General features: G+C 37.1%; 2 protein-coding genes across 5 annotated transcripts in view; one reads left to right on the top strand and one right to left on the bottom strand.

Annotated features, from left to right (window-relative positions):
* LOC117316714 (mitochondrial folate transporter/carrier-like) overlaps nt 1-18,294 on the bottom strand; it is a 21,392-nt gene continuing 3,098 nt past the window's right edge. For 2 of the 4 annotated variants that reach the window (XM_033871470.1, XM_033871469.1), the window contains exons 2-7: nt 15,749-15,908; nt 14,862-14,950; nt 14,301-14,458; nt 10,538-10,651; nt 9,438-9,583; nt 4,712-6,046 (exon numbers count right to left, since the gene is read on the bottom strand). In XM_033871470.1, coding sequence (XP_033727361.1) covers nt 5,890-6,046; nt 9,438-9,583; nt 10,538-10,651; nt 14,301-14,458; nt 14,862-14,950; nt 15,749-15,858 — 774 coding nt within the window. In that variant the 5' untranslated portion in view covers nt 15,859-15,908 and the 3' untranslated portion in view covers nt 4,712-5,889. Of the gene's footprint in view, nt 248-4,711; nt 6,047-9,437; nt 9,584-10,537; nt 10,652-14,300; nt 14,459-14,861; nt 14,951-15,748; nt 15,909-17,089; nt 17,495-18,294 lie in introns of those variants that run through there. The other 2 variants (XM_033871468.1, XM_033871467.1) reach the window with 2 other exon arrangements.
* Nucleotides 17,779-18,294, top strand: part of LOC117316713 (V-type proton ATPase subunit H-like) — a 22,226-nt gene continuing 21,710 nt past the window's right edge. Inside the window, exon 1 of the mRNA XM_033871466.1 lies at nt 17,779-17,926. Within this exon, the coding sequence (XP_033727357.1) occupies nt 17,869-17,926 (58 nt within the window). The 5' untranslated portion in view covers nt 17,779-17,868. The remainder of the gene's footprint in view (nt 17,927-18,294) is intronic.

Raw genomic sequence — 18,294 nt, 5'->3', positions numbered from 1 at the left:
ATCCAGGATATAAAAACACATTCTTACCGCTTACAAGAAACACATAAAATCTCATTATTCATAATGAAGTCAAGAACAGATAACTCCAGCTTTCCTATTCCTAAATTATAGCTACGATCAGCTATTGTTGTTCTGTGTGAAGTAGGATATAATGTTCTCGTACACAACAAACGTAATACAGCATGCAGGCGTCACTCTCAGCAGACTTGGAAACAAGCCCTTGTAGAATCCTCGCCATCCTTCGTACCTGTAAACAGACGAACATGTCGGACAGTCAGGCAAACTATTAAGGAAGATGTTGGATGGAATACTACTTGTTTGACGGGTTTACCAAGGAGAGAGGGAGAGTGTTGATTGAGTTACTGTTTTTGAAGGGTCATCAGACTTTTTAAATTAAACCAGCTACAATTATATACCGAGGTATTGAAAAGACACACAATTTGATGTAGCTCTAAAGTTGAGTGTAACAGATTTGTGTATTATTTTGGTGTTGTAGGAATGTGTTAGTTTTCTAGATACAATTTACAATTATTATCATTTTCAAACCACAATAAACCTGGGGTGAGATGAGAGGGCAAAACAAAATCTGAAAGTAAGGGCATACCTGACTAATTACGGAACAGAGCATTGTGAATTTCTATGAATTATAGGCGAGTCTATTAATAGACATGGGCTAATTGCTGGATAAATGTTGCAGTATATTAGAATATTGGTAATTTACAAAGTTATCATGGAAAGAATGATCACACTAGAATTTATGACAATTGAACCATCTTGGAGTTTGACCAATCAGAGGCCAGAATGATTATGGCAGTTTGACCAATCAGAGGCCAGAATGATTATGGCAGCTATATATCTCCTCCAATGAAAAAGGTGAAGTGATCATAGATACACAATGTCACTGTGATCTCCAGATCACATGAGTATGATTGTGTAATCAATGGTACAGAATTTATCCTGAGTGACGTTGGGAATTTTTGTGATGACAGTTCAACATCAAATGAATACATAAAAAGTACAGGTATGTTTCAACATTTATTTAATGATCGAGACAAAAGTTTCAACATAGAATTCAATAAAAGTTTTACAATACCCACTTTAATTCTCCAATAAAGCAAAATTGATCAATAAGTCAAAACCCTGTGTTATAATGAAGGAATCGGAAAATAATGATGGGGCTGTGACCAATTTTCAAAATCAATCATAATTTCATTTTTTTTAACTCAGATAATTTGATATACAAATGTACATTGTATAAGCATACAAATTCTCGAGTTTTTCCTGACTGAAGTTGTACATTCTATAATCAAATTGGTGGCTATATTTACGTAAAATAATACTTACTGAGAAAATGATCTACAATGTAATTCAAAATAAAACATCTTTTTATATTTCATTTTTTTGTTGTGGCAAGACAAAACAAGAGGTCCACTAGGCCTGTATATCCAGCCTGTTCTTTAGCTTATGAAGTAAAATCTATGTTGATATACTGTACTTCTATGATGTAGCTTTCAAAGTTGGCTTAGGCCACTGAGGTAAATCTCAAATAAATACTCCTACTGTCATGAACCTGAACATCCAAGTTATTGAACTTAGGTTGTTAAGAGAATTTAACCCGTCTGACCCCTATGGCCTTGAAAATAGTCTAGGTCAAGGTAGGTAATTCACTTGAACAATTTTAAAAGCCCTTAACTCCATTATGTATCTGGCCTGATGACTGTATGCTTCTGATTTTAATGGAAAAGCAGCCAGCCGAGCACAGGAAAACGTGATGTGGGGGTGGATATAAAGCTGACAGATGCAGTACCACAGGTGAAATGGTAAAATACCGAACCAAAATCCTAAACATAAAACACATTTAACAGTTTAAAGTATCAAAATACTGATCTTTAAATAGATCACAGCAATACTTCACCATGCATATAAACTTTAACTAAAAATAATTAAACAAAATCATTAGTTTTTAAATACCAAGTTTTTACTGCAATATTGCAATGAATGTTTAAAACAAAATATCTGAGAAATAAAGTTAATGGAGACAGCAGATGTACCAGAACAGGTCCAGCATAACACAAAATTATACATTAAAAGCAGATATTCAATTGTCTAACCTGGCAAAATATGAAATTTGGGAAGCTATGTAAAAATAGATACCAAAAATGTACAAGAATTCCGTAGAAGTGGATGTGTCGACTGTGCAAAAATTTGGGTCACAGATTACAAGAGTTATTGCATGAAAACAGATTTTCTATTCATATTAACACTAATTTTTTACTTCTATTAACAATGACCTTGACCCTTGACCTCTGGACCTGAAAAGCAATTCCAAGCAAGCACTTGTGATAAGGTTTGGTTTGTTTTTGTTTAACGTCCTATTAACAGCCAGGGTCATTTAAGGACGTGCCAGGTTTTGGAGGTGGAGGAAAGCCGGAGTACCCGGAGAAAAACCACCGGCCTACGTTCAGTACCTGGCAACTGCCCCACGTAGGTTTCGAACTCGCAACCCAGTGGTGGAGGGCTAGTGATAAAGTGTCGGTACACCTTAACCACTCGGCCACCGCGGCCCCTCTTGTGATAAGGAAGATCTGCATGAAGTTTGAGTTTGATCGGCCCAAGGGAGCTTTTTGCAGGCGACACAACAAATACACTGAAAATGACTGCAGTTGTACCTGAATTGAATTCTAAAAATGGAAATGACAATATTGAATCTTAAAAACTACAACACTGACAAGTTTGCAAGGTCCCCGTTATGTGACTATATAATGAAGCATAATCATCTTCTTCCTACAAAATTTCAAAAAAGTTTGATAAAAAATTTGATAAAATTGAAGCCAATTGTCATATTGCTGAAGCTGATGTTCGAGTTCAAAAACATTCGCAAAATACGCATTATACATGAACTATGATGTGAGTCTTGTTTCCTTCCACCTCAAATGAATGAAAATAAAATATAATTTGAAAAATACAATTATAGAACTACCAAGGGTACTGATCCACCAAGTAATATTTAGTCAATAAAATACATGTAAATAGCTCTTCATACCAAATTAACATTTCAAGACATATCTTATAAAATGGCAACAATCAATGAATTCTTAGAAATGAAAAATAAAAATTCAAAACCACAAAACAAACTGGTGGAGAATTTTGACAGCATGCATCTACCGGTAGTGGAGATTAAGAGACATTCATATTTTGTCTTTAAATATATGGTTATTATTATCATATAATGTAATGTAAAAGCTTAAAATAAGGCAAGCTTGACAGTGTGTTAAATTATATATAATAACACTTAACGGCAAGCTTGTCAGTGTGTTAAATTATATATAATAACACTGAACAGCAAGCTTGTCAGTGTGTTAAATTATATCTAATAACACTGAACGACAAGCTTGTCAGTGTGTTAAATTATATATAATAACACTGAACGGCAAGCTTGTAAGTGTACGGCAAGCTTGTCAGTATGTTAAATTATATATAATAACACTGAACGGCAAGCATGTCAGTGTGTTAAATTATATATAATAACACTGAACGGCAAGCTTGTCAGTATGTTAAATTATATATAATAACACTGAACGGCAAGCATGTCAGTGTGTTAAATTATATATAATAACACTGAACGGCAGGCTTGTCAGTGTGTTAAATTATATCTAATAACACTGAACGGCAAGCTTGTCAGTGTGTTAAATTATATCTAATAACACTGAACGGCAGGCTTGTCAGTGTGTTAAATTATATCTAATAACACTGAACGGCAGGCTTGTCAGTGTGTTAAATTATATCTAATAACACTGAACGGCAGGCTTGCCAGTGTGTTAAATTATATATAATAATTTTAACACTGAACGGCAAGCTTGTCAGTGTGTTAAATTATATATAATAATACTGAATAGCAAGCTTGTCAGTGTTTTAAATTATATCTAATAACACTGAACGGCAAGCTTGTCAGTGTGTTAAATTATATCTAATAACACTGAACACATATCTGATAAAAAAGCATGGAAAGTAACAAAGCTTAGAACAATAAAATCTAGAACACATCAATCAAAATAACAACACAGCACAGCATACCGAGATAAACGGTATATATACACATATATACAACAGATGTCAGACATTCTCTGGATACAATAGACACATACATGTCTAGTTCTTAAATTAAATTTAACTGGGGCATCTAGCTCAATTCAGCAAATTTGGCAATTTTCAATGTTAAAGTTTGGTCTCATTGAAACAGAAGATTTTTTAAAGTGCTTGTATTTTCACAAAATCTACTGTGTTGATTACAGTATATAATTATAAATATAAGGTTGTAAAAAGGACAACAGAATGACTGTATCTAAGACACATAATCCCAAATCTCCAGTTTGTGAAGGGTTTTCACACCGGACATGAACGGATCTAAGGAGGTTTTTAGTACATTGTATATTTGAAGATGCTACCTGATCAACTGTGAATACACATTATACACTTCTTCACAACAACAATACATAAAATGTCACCTAGGGCATATATCTAATTAACACCAATAAAAGGGAAAAAAACAGTGTCCTAATAATGAATGGCTAAATGACTGAAAGCTACATGAAAGAGATTTGGGGCATGACAGCATTTCTTTGGGATGTGCTTAAATATATACGAACACTCGGATAACTCGAAGTTTTTTCGTGGTCCCGTCGACTTCGAGTTAACGAAGTTCCACTGTATACCCACTTTGAATTAAAAAGATAAAATTCCAAGCTCACACTAAATAGCATAAAGTAAGTAAATTTTGGTAGTGCATAAAAATATATAACATCTTATTTCAAAACATCATAATTAGTCTTTGTTGGAGAAGCAGGCCTTGAGTACAGGGACCAGTAGCAAATTGTCAACCTTATACACAGGAGGTAATCACTTAACTATGTTAAGGAAAGCAATTCACTACAGGTCCCTGTGGCCTTGAGCATACATAATATTCTAATTAAAAACCCTATTTGATAGAGGATTCCTGACCAGATGATCAATAAAGGACAGCATAGGACAACTAAAACCCACTACTTAAATTATATATACATTTAACAGAAACTTTATCACATTTAAATTACTTAAACTCTATTATCTTCTATAAATTAGCTATAATTATGATGACAGAACAAGACAACATATTTAGAACAAGAGGGCCTATTAAGCTCAAATTGTGAAACTTCAAATATCACACTTAAAACAAGAACTATGAAGACTTAGGTGCTACAAAGGTATCCTATCACAATTGCATAACCTCTAGTTAGAATGGAATGAAATGCTCTTTATGGAAAATTCACCAAAATATCACATTAACTAATATGGGTGATTTTTTTTATATACATGATTAAAATAGATAACGAAAACACATTAAAAGCAACATTCTTCAATCTAAAAGAATCACATTTTTTTTAATGTAAAATTTATCACAGACACTGATTGTCTTCCACAAACTAAATGTATCCTACATTATTCACAAAAATAAGTTACTGCTGATTGTCATGCTTCTATTACAAAATATTACTTATCATTGCTATCAATTGTGTACAGTTTTATTTTCAAAACTGTATAATTTCGGGATTGGCACAGTTTCAATGTCTAGATAGCTGCAATCTACAGTGTATGCTACCTGTAAATGTATGTAACTTTGATTCGTTATCAACAAAGCTTTTGGACTATTAAATGAAGATAAAACGGGAGAATTACAGGAGAAATCAGGATTGTTGAGTAGTATACTGTGATGACCTTAAAAAAATTCAGATCTGTATCTTTCAAACTCTTGCAATGATTCGTCTTCAATGATCTTTATCATCCAAACTCTTATGCTTCTGATGATTCAATTTGAAAATACATGTACCCTGAACACTAGAATGTGAATGTTTATCAACTCCACTTGTTCTTCTGATCCTGGTCTCTTACACGTTTGTTTTTTTTCCAGGTGGACACGTATTCGTAGAGAAGGAACACTATACATATGTTTGGCCTCACATGCAAGAGGTAAACACCAAACCCTTTGTAATAGCCTCGAACCCCCTCATACCTGCACAAAACAAAACCAATGGCAGTCGGCATCTGCACAATATGCAAAATAAATAAACTTCACAAAAATGAAATATACGAATAAATATTGCAAGAAAATTCATGAACAGTATTCTGTCAGTGACAAACAAAGCTACACTGTATGCTGCAGGCTCTATCTTCTATATGTTTTGCTTGTAATACACATGTTGTAGCTGCATGGTAAAGCCCCTCACTTCATCATGAACATGTTTTGCTTGTTAAGATATGCAGAAATAAAATATTTGATGAATGGTCGGACAGATCCTGCATTGTAAGAAGTACATCATGGCTTTTATAATTCTAGCTTTAAGAGTTTATTATTGACTCTTTAGTTTATTGGGAAATCTTTCAGATTAAGAGTTAATACCAGTATAATTTAACCCTTCAGATTTGAGTGAAGTATGCTAGTGTGACTTCTGAAATTCAAGGTTCAACTGAAACGCCTTTGGTACATCAAGATGCCTACAAACGCTACAACAGGGTGAACGATGGCTTAGAATATGAAAATGAAATTGGTAAAATGTAGCCATGCAAATTTTGTGGACATGCAGGCACGTACATTTTGTGTAATGGACGGCTGGCCGTAAATAACATCAGATACCCACATTCCATATGATACATGGATATATGATATAAAATACAGAACTGTAGTTAATTTAATGTTCAAAACTTGTGAAATAAAATTCAATTGTAACAATCCAAGATGGCAACCTGGCAGTCCCATACTAAGTTAAAGCATGCTCAATGAGGACTATGGGAGGTGTTGCACTTGAAAGTTGAGAAATGGCTCTATCACTTTTAGAGAGACTTGTATAGGCACAATCATAACACGTGTTTAAGATGAAGAGGAGAGACAAGAGATGGATGACAGGTGATATAAACAGACCACCATTCCATTGATGAAGGTGGGTTAGTGGAGTCTTTTAACAAATTTCTTCCTGTTCTGTACACCAAACATCTTTGCTGAATTGCTTGATTACAAAAGAGAAGCAAAGAAAAGATTCTGTGCAATCAATGATTGAGAAGCTCTCTGGTGGCAGCCGTCGCAAATGCTCATATTAAAATTTCAGTAACTTAATATGACATTTATTCTTAATGCAACATTAATACATTAGATACATAAACATATTAAGATATTTTTGTGAACTTTATACCAATTGATACCAAATATCAATTTCCATCAGAAAATATTTTTTCTGTTAATATTGAAAACAAACAGATATTGGAATAAAAGCAGACAAAATCTAGGAAATCTGAAGGGGATAAAATTGACGGTAAATGATCAAAACAACCTGCCACTTGTTGTCTGTAGATACACGTTGTTCAGGTTTACTCGGGAAAATATCCTTACAACAGTCGATATTAAATTTCTGGAATAGCCCTATACTGGGTATATCTATTTCTGGAACAGTCCAAGGAAACATCCTCTGTTATACCTGTCCCCCTACATATCTATTCCTGGAACAGTCCAAGGAAACATCCTCAGTTATACCTGTCCCCCCTATATATCTATTCCTGGAACAGTCCAAGGAAATATCCTCTGTTATACCTGTCCCCCCTATATATCTATTCCTGGAACAGTCCAAGGAAACATCCTCTGTTATACCTGTCCCCCCTATATATCTATTCCTGGAACAGTCCAAGGAAACATCCTTATATACCTGTCCCCCCTATATATCTATTCCTGGAACAGTCAAAGGAAACATCCTCTGCTATACCTGTCCCCCCTATATATCTATTTCTGGAACAGTCCAAGGAAACATCCTCTGTTATACCTGTCCCCCCTCAGGGTTTTTGCCAGCTATTTTGGGAAAGGGTCCCTGAACAAAAATTGGGAAAATATCATCGGTGTTTCATCAAATTTGGGAATATATTATAAAATTGGAAAAATATATGAATTATACAAGCTTGGCTGTTTCTTTTCATAATATTTGTACAAATGAATACAATTCAGCATCTTTTTTCAGGATATTTGTTTTAATCAATCAGAGAATGTTTAATTTTCTGTCTTTAGTGTGCGCAAACTTTAGTGTGCCTGACTTTCAGATCGGGAATTACCAGTATTTCGTTTGAAAAAGCTCGTAACTTTCATTAAATCTTTCGAATCTTTGAGCAAAATCTTCTTTGCGTAATTTTTGGAATTGTGTGATATCGTCCCGAGTCCAGTATTTGATTTGACCTCGGTAAATAGAACGAGTCAACGTACGTGCTTTGCATTAAACTCCCCTTTAAACGGGCGATTCAAACGCAGATATGATATGACTTCAATAAGACTATCCAAGCGCATGCGCGCATCGCAAAACCAACGACAACACGATGACTCACGGTAACATTTTAACGTTGACACAATAATGACTGGAAGCTCGTATAAATCCAAATTTTTAGGTCTTATGTTAACAGCGATTGGGAAAATTAATACAGACCGGAATTGGGAAAATATAGACCGAAATTGGAAAAATACGTGCCAATTTTCAATTGGGAATGGGTCCGTGTACCGGACCCAAAATATGCCTGGCAAAAACCCTGCCCCTATATATCTATTCCTGGAACAGTCCAAGGAAACATCCTTATATACCTGTCCCCCCTATATATCTATTTCTGGAACAGTCCAAAGAAACATCCTTATATACCTGTCCCCCCTATATATCTATTTCTGGAACAGTCCAAGGAAACATCCTTATATACCTGTCCCCCCTATATATCTATTTCTGGAACAGTCCAAGGAAACATTCTTATATACCTGTCCCCCCTATATATCTATTTCTGGAACAGTCCAAGGAAACATTCTTATATACCTGTCCCCCCGGGATATCTATTCCTGGAACAGTCCAAGGAAACATCCTCTGTTATACCTGTCCCCCCCTATATATCTATTCCTGGAACAGTCCAAGGAAACATCCTCTGTTATACCTGTCCCCCCCTATATATCTATTCCTGGAACAGTCCAAGGAAACATCCTCTGTTATACCTGTCCCCCCTATATATCTATTCCTGGAACAGTCCAAGGAAACATCCTTAAATACCTGTCCCCCCTATATATCTATTCCTGGAACAGTCCAAGGAAACATCCTCTGTTATACCTGTCCCCCCTATATATCTATTCCTGGAACAGTCCAAGGAAACATCCTCTGTTATACCTGTCCCCCCTATATATCTATTCCTGGAACAGTCCAAGGAAACATCTTCTGTTATACCTGTCCCCCCCTATATATCTATTCCAGGAACAGTCCGAGGAAACATCCTCTGTTATACCTGTCCCCCCTATATATCTATTCCTGGAACAGTCCAAGGAAATATCCTTTGTTATCAGCTATCCCCCCTTTATATAAAAGACAAGGAAGCATCCCCAGTAGATATACCTGTAACCTTACCGGAATATTTGCCGTATAATGTCTAGGTTTCCGGTGTACTGTCTATGCTGGTCCTGTAGTCGTGACCGAATCACTTGGTAGGGATATGTTGTACTAGCTGCAATTATCTTGGATAAGGCTGCGAACACTAGGTATTCCAAGGATTTCTACAACAGAATAGTGTAAAATATTTGGATAGTCATAACAGTACATTCTTCATCTGAAAATGAGAAGAAATATTAGGGGCCTAGAGGGCATGCATCGCTCATCTGGATATTTCAGTAATTATGGCAAAATACTCTAATAATTCAAGCTTTGATTCATATATTTTCCTACTTTTGAACTTCCTCTCCTAACAAGGTGGACTAAATCCTGTCATTCTTCAAAAAGATTTTATTTTTTGTTTTTTGTTTTTTTTTGTTATATTTCCCCTAATGGGCCCCCTTTCTCCCACCCCAGGGGCCACTGTGGCTGAGTAGTTAAGGTGTCCTGACACTTTATCATTAGCCCTCCACCACGGTTGTTTTTCTCCGGGTCCTCCAACCCCAAAACAAGGCATGTCCTTAAATGACCCTGGCTGTTAATAGGATGCTAAAAGGGGGCAGCGGTGGCCGAGTGGTTAAGGTGGTTAGGGATTTAAAGGACTAACCTCAATTTCCCCTACTGGGCCCCGCCCCTCCCGCCCCTTCCACCCCTTCCACCCCAGGGGAGCCACATCCTTCGTTTTACAACTTTTGATCCCCTTCTCCCAATAATGCTCCAGACTAAATTTCATCAAAATCCATTCAAGCGTTCAGCACTAGTAGGGATTTAAAGGACTTTACTCAATTTCCCCTATTGGGCCCCGCCCCTCTGACCCCAGGGGAGCCACACCCTTCGTTTATACAACGTTTGATCCCATTTGCCCAATAATGCTCCAGACTAAATTTCATAAAAAAAATCCATTCAGGCATTCAGGACTAGTAGGGATTTAAAGGAAATGTTGATGGACACCAGACGACGGATGACGGACGCTGCACCATGGCATAAGCTCATCGGCCCTTCGAGCTATGAAAATATGTGTAAGTATCCTCATCATGGTTTTTCTTGCGGACTTTTACCAGCTAGGAACAAGTACTCACCAAACGGTAGTCAACATGGCGATCTCTGTACACATTATATTGGGACTTCATTTCCTCATAAGCCATGAACTGAATCGCACCATGTGATATCCCAAACACTCCTGGCAGGAAACCCTGGAAACAAACAATCAAAATAGGAAGAATTACTAGCTTGGAGTTTGTTTAAACAGCACAATTTACTCTAGAAATAAAATGATCCTTCTATCTGTGAGTCTATACTCTCTGGTAGTCTACTATAACGGCATGGAGTTTATTCTTAGATAAATACCCTAGCATGGAGTCTTTACTCTTCCTATGGGAGTCTATTCCAACTGTATCGAGTCTACTCTATATAAATACCTTTTCTAGGAGTCTATACTCTCTCAGGAAGTCTTCTCCAACTACATGGAGTCTATTCTATATAAATATCCTAGCTGGGAGTCTATTCCAACTCCATGGAGTCTATTCTAGATAAATATCCTATCTTTGAGTCTATACTCTCTCTGGGAGTTTACTATAACTGCATGGAGTCTATTTTAGATAAATACCTTTGCTAGGAGTCTATACTCTTTCTGGGAGTCTACTCCAACTCCATGGAGTCTATTCTAGACAAATATCCTAGCTGGGAATCTACTCCAAATGCATGGAGTCTAGTCTAGACAAATATCCTAGCTGGGAGCCTTATACTTCCTTTCTGTATACATACCCGATATAGACCTCTGGGAGCCTTATACTTCCTTTCTGTATACATACCCGATATAGACCTCTGGGAGCTTTATACTTCCTTTCTGTATACATACCCGATATAGACCTCTGGGAGCCTTATACTTCCTTTCTGTATACATACCCGATATAGACCTCTGGGAGCCTTATACTTCCTTTCTGTATACATACCCGATATAGACCTCTGGGAGCTTTATACTTCCTTTCTGTATACGTACCCGATATAGACCTCTGGGAGCCTTATACTTCCTTTCTGTATACATACCCGATATAGACCTCTGGGAGCCTTATACTTCCTTTCTGTACACATACCCGATATAGACCTCTGGGAGCTTTATACTTCCTTTCTGTATACATACCCGATATAGACCTCTGGGAGCTTTATACTTCCTTTCTGTATACATACCCGATATAGACCTCTGGGAGCCTTATACTTCCTTTCTGTACACATACCCGATATAGACCTCTGGGAGCTTTATACTTCCTTTCTGTATACATACCCGATATAGACCTCTGGGAGCTTTATACTTCCTTTCTGTATACACACCCGATATAGACCTCTGGGAGCCTTATACTTCCTTTCTGTATACATACCCGATATAGACCTCTGGGAGCCTTATACTTCCTTTCTGTATACATACCCGATATAGACCTCTGGGAGCTTTATACTTCCTTTCTGTATACATACCCGATATAGACCTCTGGGAGCTTTATACTTCCTTTCTGTATACATACCCGATATAGACCTCTGGGAGCCTTATACTTCCTTTCTGTATACATACCCGATATAGACCTCTGGGAGCTTATACTTCCTTTCTGTATACATACCCGATATAGACCTCTGGGAGCCTTATACTTCCTTTCTGTATACATACCCGATATAGACCTCTGGGAGCTTATACTTCCTTCTGTATACATACCCGATATAGACCTCTGGGAGCCTTATACTTCCTTTCTGTACACATACCCGATATAGACCTCTGGGAGCCTTATACTTCCTTTCTGTACACATACCCGATATAGACCTCTGGGAGCCTTATACTTCCTTTCTGTATACATACCCGATATAGACCTCTGGGAGCCTTATACTTCCTTTCTGTATACATACCCGATATAGACCTCTGGGAGCCTTATACTTCCTTTCTGTATACATACCCGATATAGACCTCTGGGAGCCTTATACTTCCTTTCTGTATACATACCCGATATAGACCTCTGGGAGCCTTATACTTCCTTTCTGTATACATACCCGATATAGACCTCTGGGAGCCTTATACTTCCTTTCTGTATACATACCCGATATAGACCTCGGGGAGCCTTATACTTCCTTTCTGTATACATACCCGATATAGACCTCTGGGAGCTTTATACTTCCTTTCTGTATACATACCCGATATAGACCTCTGGGAGCCTTATACTTCCTTTCTGTATACATACCCGATATAGACCTCTGGGAGCCTTATACTTCCTTTCTGTACACATACCCGATATAGACCTCTGGGAGCCTTATACTTCCTTTCTGTATACATACCCGATATAGACCTCTGGGAGCCTTATACTTCCTTTCTGTATACATACCCGATATAGACCTCTGGGAGCCTTATACTTCCTTTCTGTATACATACCCGATATAGACCTCTGGGAGCTTTATACTTCCTTTCTGTATACATACCCGATATAGACCTCTGGGAGCCTTATACTTCCTTTCTGTACACATACCCCGATATAGACCTCTGGGAGCCTTATACTTCCTTTCTGTATACATACCCGATATAGACCTCTGGGAGCTTTATACTTCCTTTCTGTATACATACCCGATATAGACCTCTGGGAGCCTTATACTTCCTTTCTGTACACATACCCGATATAGACCTCTGGGAGCCTTATACTTCCTTTCTGTACACATACCCGATATAGACCTCTGGGAGCCTTATACTTCCTTTCTGTACACATACCCGATATAGACCTCTGGGAGGAACAGCCGATATAGACCTCTGGGAGCCTTATACTTCCTTTCTGTACACATACCCGATATAGACCTCTGGGAGCCTTATACTTCCTTTCTGTACACATACCCGATATAGACCTCTGGGAGCCTTATACTTCCTTTCTGTATACATACCCGATATAGACCTCTGGGAGCCTTATACTTCCTTTCTGTATACATACCCGATATAGACCTCTGGGAGCCTTATACTTCCTTTCTGTATACATACCCGATATAGACCTCTGGGAGCCTTATACTTCCTTTCTGTATACATACCCGATATAGACCTCTGGGAGCCTTATACTTCCTTTCTGTATACATACCCGATATAGACCTCTGGGAGCCTTATACTTCCTTTCTGTATACATACCCGATATAGACCTCTGGGAGCCTTATACTTCCTTTCTGTATACATACCCGATATAGACCTCTGGGAGCCTTATACTTCCTTTCTGTATACATACCCGATATAGACCTCTGGGAGCTTTATACTTCCTTTCTGTATACATACCCGATATAGACCTCTGGGAGCTTTATACTTCCTTTCTGTATACATACCCGATATAGACCTCTGGGAGCCTTATACTTCCTTTCTGTATACATACCCGATATAGACCTCGGGGAGCCTTATACTTCCTTTCTGTATACATACCCGATATAGACCTCTGGGAGCCTTATACTTCCTTTCTGTATACATACCGATATAGACCTCTGGGAGCCTTATACTTCCTTTCTGTATACATACCCGATATAGACCTCTGGGAGCTTTATACTTCCTTTCTGTATACATACCCGATATAGACCTCTGGGAGCTTTATACTTCCTTTCTGTATACATACCCGATATAGACCTCAGGGAGCCTTATACTTCCTTTCTGTATACATACCCGATATAGACCTCTGGGAGCCTTATACTTCCTTTCTGTATACACACCCGATATAGACCTCTGGGAGCTTTATACTTCCTTTCTGTATACATACCCGATATAGACCTCTGGGAGCTTTATACTTCCTTTCTGTATACATACCCGATATAGACCTCTGGGAGCCTTATACTTCCTTTCTGTATACATACCCGATATAGACCTCTGAAACCCTCATTCTGGAAGATCCGGGTGAGGGCATCAAACATGCCTTTGTAGTTTTGATTGGACCCTGCTTGCTTTTCGTACTGTAGACACATTCTTGTCTTTACAACCCAAATAGGATTGGTCAGGATCAGAGTAAGAAGACCTGTAAACATTGGTCAGAAGTATTCAATATAAAAATTCCCATCGAGAGGATTTTATTTAAATCTAATAATTCTCATATACATAAATTTTTAATCAACTTAATGTCATATGAATTCAAAAAGAATTCATAGTAGGCAACAAATATTTTATAAATGGACTGGTGTATCCAATCCTGCACCATGATTGACAAGGATTTTGCTTTCACCTGTCATGGACAGTCAAGAAGGAGAGTTGCCAACTCCTTGGAATTTACTAATACAGGATACAGAACCACATGTGGTACCAAGTATATAAACCTGCTACAGAGGCTGCAAGGATACAGAACCACATGTGGTACCAAGTATACAAACCTACTACAGAGGCTGCAAGGATAAAGAACCACATGTGGTACCAAGTATACAAACCTGCTTCAGAAGCAGCAAGCATGTGTTTGGCTGGACCAAGGTTCAAACGAGAGTCTCCATCTTGCATCCAAGTCTTGAGACTATTATAGCTGTAAAGACAACAAATCTAATTTGTCATTTATTTAGAGTAAAGACATCAAATCTAATTTGTCATTTATTTAGGGTAAAGACAACAAATCTAATTTGTCATTTATTTAGGGTAAAGACAACATATCTAATTTGTCATTTATTTAGAGTATTCCATCCTAAAGGAGTGTTTTTCTCTTAAATATTTACCAAATTTACACAAGTTTAGCTTTTGTGCTTTTGATTATTATAAATTTGTAATCAAATCTAATTTGACTAGAATATAATTTTTTTTTTTCTCATTCCCGACAATTGAATGACAGTTTTGGCATCATTATTGAATTTTGATAAACATAAATGGACTGATTATCAGGCATCGCTTATTATCAGTGTAATGATATGTACCTGTTATTTAGGTTTGAAATTTGCCCCTCATTCCCATTGGCAGAAATCAAGCTTTTTTTCACCCATTCTTTGAGTTTTTTGTCAAAAAACAAAGCCTATAACTCCATGCTTATTAATGTAAATTCATCACACATAAATGCTGCGTCGATTAATGGTAGTATGCTACCGGACAGATCTGGTCAAAAAAACAGAAATATCTAATTGCTTGAGTCTCCATAAAACTAAAACGGTTTATAATTATCTGGGATATTTTGTTTTTGTTTTATTTATTTTGTGCAGAGGGTTGTGGGGGTGTGGTCTTTTTGGGAAATGTAAGATTAAAATTGGGAAGAATTAGGTCATGACAAATATTGGCCCCTGAAAGGCCACAGATAATTCACTGATTATTAACAGAATTCTGTCTATAATTTACTTACAAGAGGAAGTAGAATCCCCAGGACATTCCAGCACCCCAAACATTGGGCACCACTCCTCTGTAAATCCCTGTAACTCCATCTTTACGAATAATCTGTAGAAAAGCGTCCATGATTCCATTATACCTTGGTCTTGACACTGTAGCCACAGTACCTTCGTGCACTGAAAGAGATCACCATAACCATATCAGTGCTTTTCAATGACCACGTTAAAGTACATTTAGTTAAAGTATAATATTGTAATTTTACTAAAATATGGCAGAATCTGCAGCATATTCTGGGGAGGAAGCACTCACAACTGATGATATAAGGATGAGAGTGGAAGTGTTTTATTTAGAGGCAACATAGATACTGATATTCTCTAAGGCTATTTGGTACATCATGATTTATAAATATCATATACATGTACAGCAACTTCATTAATATTTATGTTCATTGGTTTGAAATACATGGGTATTGGCATGTTAATCCAATTTCTTTCCTAAGTTGGAACTGTTCCTTGTGGGTTGAAAGATAGCAATAGCAAGTGAAAGTTTTGGCTATTTTTTTTTATCTTCAAAGAATTACTGTGCAAGCAACACATATATGTGTTTAAGAAAAAAACTAAATGAAAGTCAATTATAGAAAATATGACCAGGACTAAGAAGATGCACAGCTTTTTTTAAAAAAAATAGTGAATTAGCTATCAGATTACCTAATGATATAATGAGGAATACAAAGATATGTAGAAATCAACTAGGAAGGATGAACAATAAGCAAATACAATGTAAACACATGCTGGAATGGTTAAAGGAAGATACTGGGTGTCAACAAAAGTCCACAGATAGTTTAGTTTGTCATAAGAGCTCTAACTAAACTTTAAGGGAATTTTCAACCAGACCAATCTGGTAAGGTGATTTGTACTGTCCACTTTCACACTACTCCTAGCCTGTGTTTCTTCTGGCCCTACACCAGACTTAGACACCAAATATTTATTGTCAAACGTCTGTTGTAGGGCCAGAGAAACTAATTCTGCTACACAACTCGCTCCTTGAAAAGGTCTATAAATTGCCAAAAGATAATCACATCCATGCATGATCAATGACAAAAATATGTAGGAATAAATGACAAAACATATCAGGCTCATAATTGGGCACCTATTAGTTTACCAACTAGTATATTGCTATATTATGACCACCCTACCACATGGCAAGAGTATGATTCTTTCCAGTTGAATCTGATATAGTGACTGCCTGAAAGTGCTGCACTCTCCACTTTTACCGTTGGAAGAATGGTACTGACCAGCTAGGTAACAGTACAGGATTCGCATTGCGTCATTGCGTCATTTCATTTTATTGCAAATACCTTGGAATCTGATTTTCACGAGATCTAGAGGATGAAGGACGAGAGTGGCTATAACCCCGCCACTGACACCGGCGAGAAGATGTTCCCATCTCACATAATGTAACAAACTGGCTCCCGGTCGCAGGTTCCCACCATTACCAACACCTGGCATGTCTTTGGTTTCTACACTAAACAATTCCTTTTAACACATCGCTTATTTAACACAAACTTATTAATGTCAATGGCTTTCCCATTTTAAACAGAAGTCTGCATCCAGGCTTTTAAAGATAAGTGATAACACAAGCACCGTGATAAAGTTTACCCTTCACTCCACAGCATGCACACACATATTGGAAACGGAAGTAGAAAGGTAAATGTAGTCAATAAATCTTATGTAAGACAAAAAAACATTATAGTTTTATATAATACAAATATCAACATTGCAAATTGAGTTTACTAAGCTATCTATAGGTTACTTAAGATTATTGATTATAAATGTACAAAACTGCATTTCATGATTGAAAAATAACTGCATTTATTAATTTTTAACTTTTATCCCTTATTCTTTTCTGGTATCAGCAAATTTAGGAATACCTCGGGGATTATCCATTTCTTCGACCTACAACTCCGATGTAAAAATCTCCATCACTTGAACGATTTTTGCAGGTACACCCGAATCATTTCTGTTCAAAACATTTTTAGGACGTTGTTTATCATATGATAAGTTAGGAAAACGTCGATAGGCCTAGGAAACCGAGGAATTCTAACCTTCAGCTGCAGAAAAACTAAACGAAATAACGATGGCTTCCCTTGGGAGTATCGGAAGTGTGATGGGAAATATAGATGACATCGAGAAAGGTAATAGAAAGAATCCGATCACATAAATGTTATACATGTTAGGTTACGTCGAACTATCAACCGGTTGCTGTCATTTCCAGATTTAGCCAATCGTTCGACCCGGCACTAGGCCTTTAAGCAGGCCATGTGTCATTTGTATTTGACTTTAAATTAAACAGAATGAGGTGATCTCCAACATATGCCATTGTTCATCAAATTTCTTCACAGGTGGGATGGGAAATACATGCACATTGATAGGGTATTGTGATAACTGAAATCTGTTGTTCTTACATTGACTGATTCCATGGAAGTTCGACACAGTAAATATACCATAAACACCATTTTTCATGTATATTTCTCTTTTAATTCGTACATGTGCACAGGAACAG

The sequence above is a fragment of the Pecten maximus genome, chromosome 18 (assembly GCF_902652985.1).
Source record: "Pecten maximus chromosome 18, xPecMax1.1, whole genome shotgun sequence".
NCBI lineage: Eukaryota > Metazoa > Mollusca > Bivalvia > Pectinida > Pectinidae > Pecten > Pecten maximus.
Note: the sequence above shows the minus strand (reverse complement) of the source record. Positions and strands in the feature narration are given on the sequence as shown.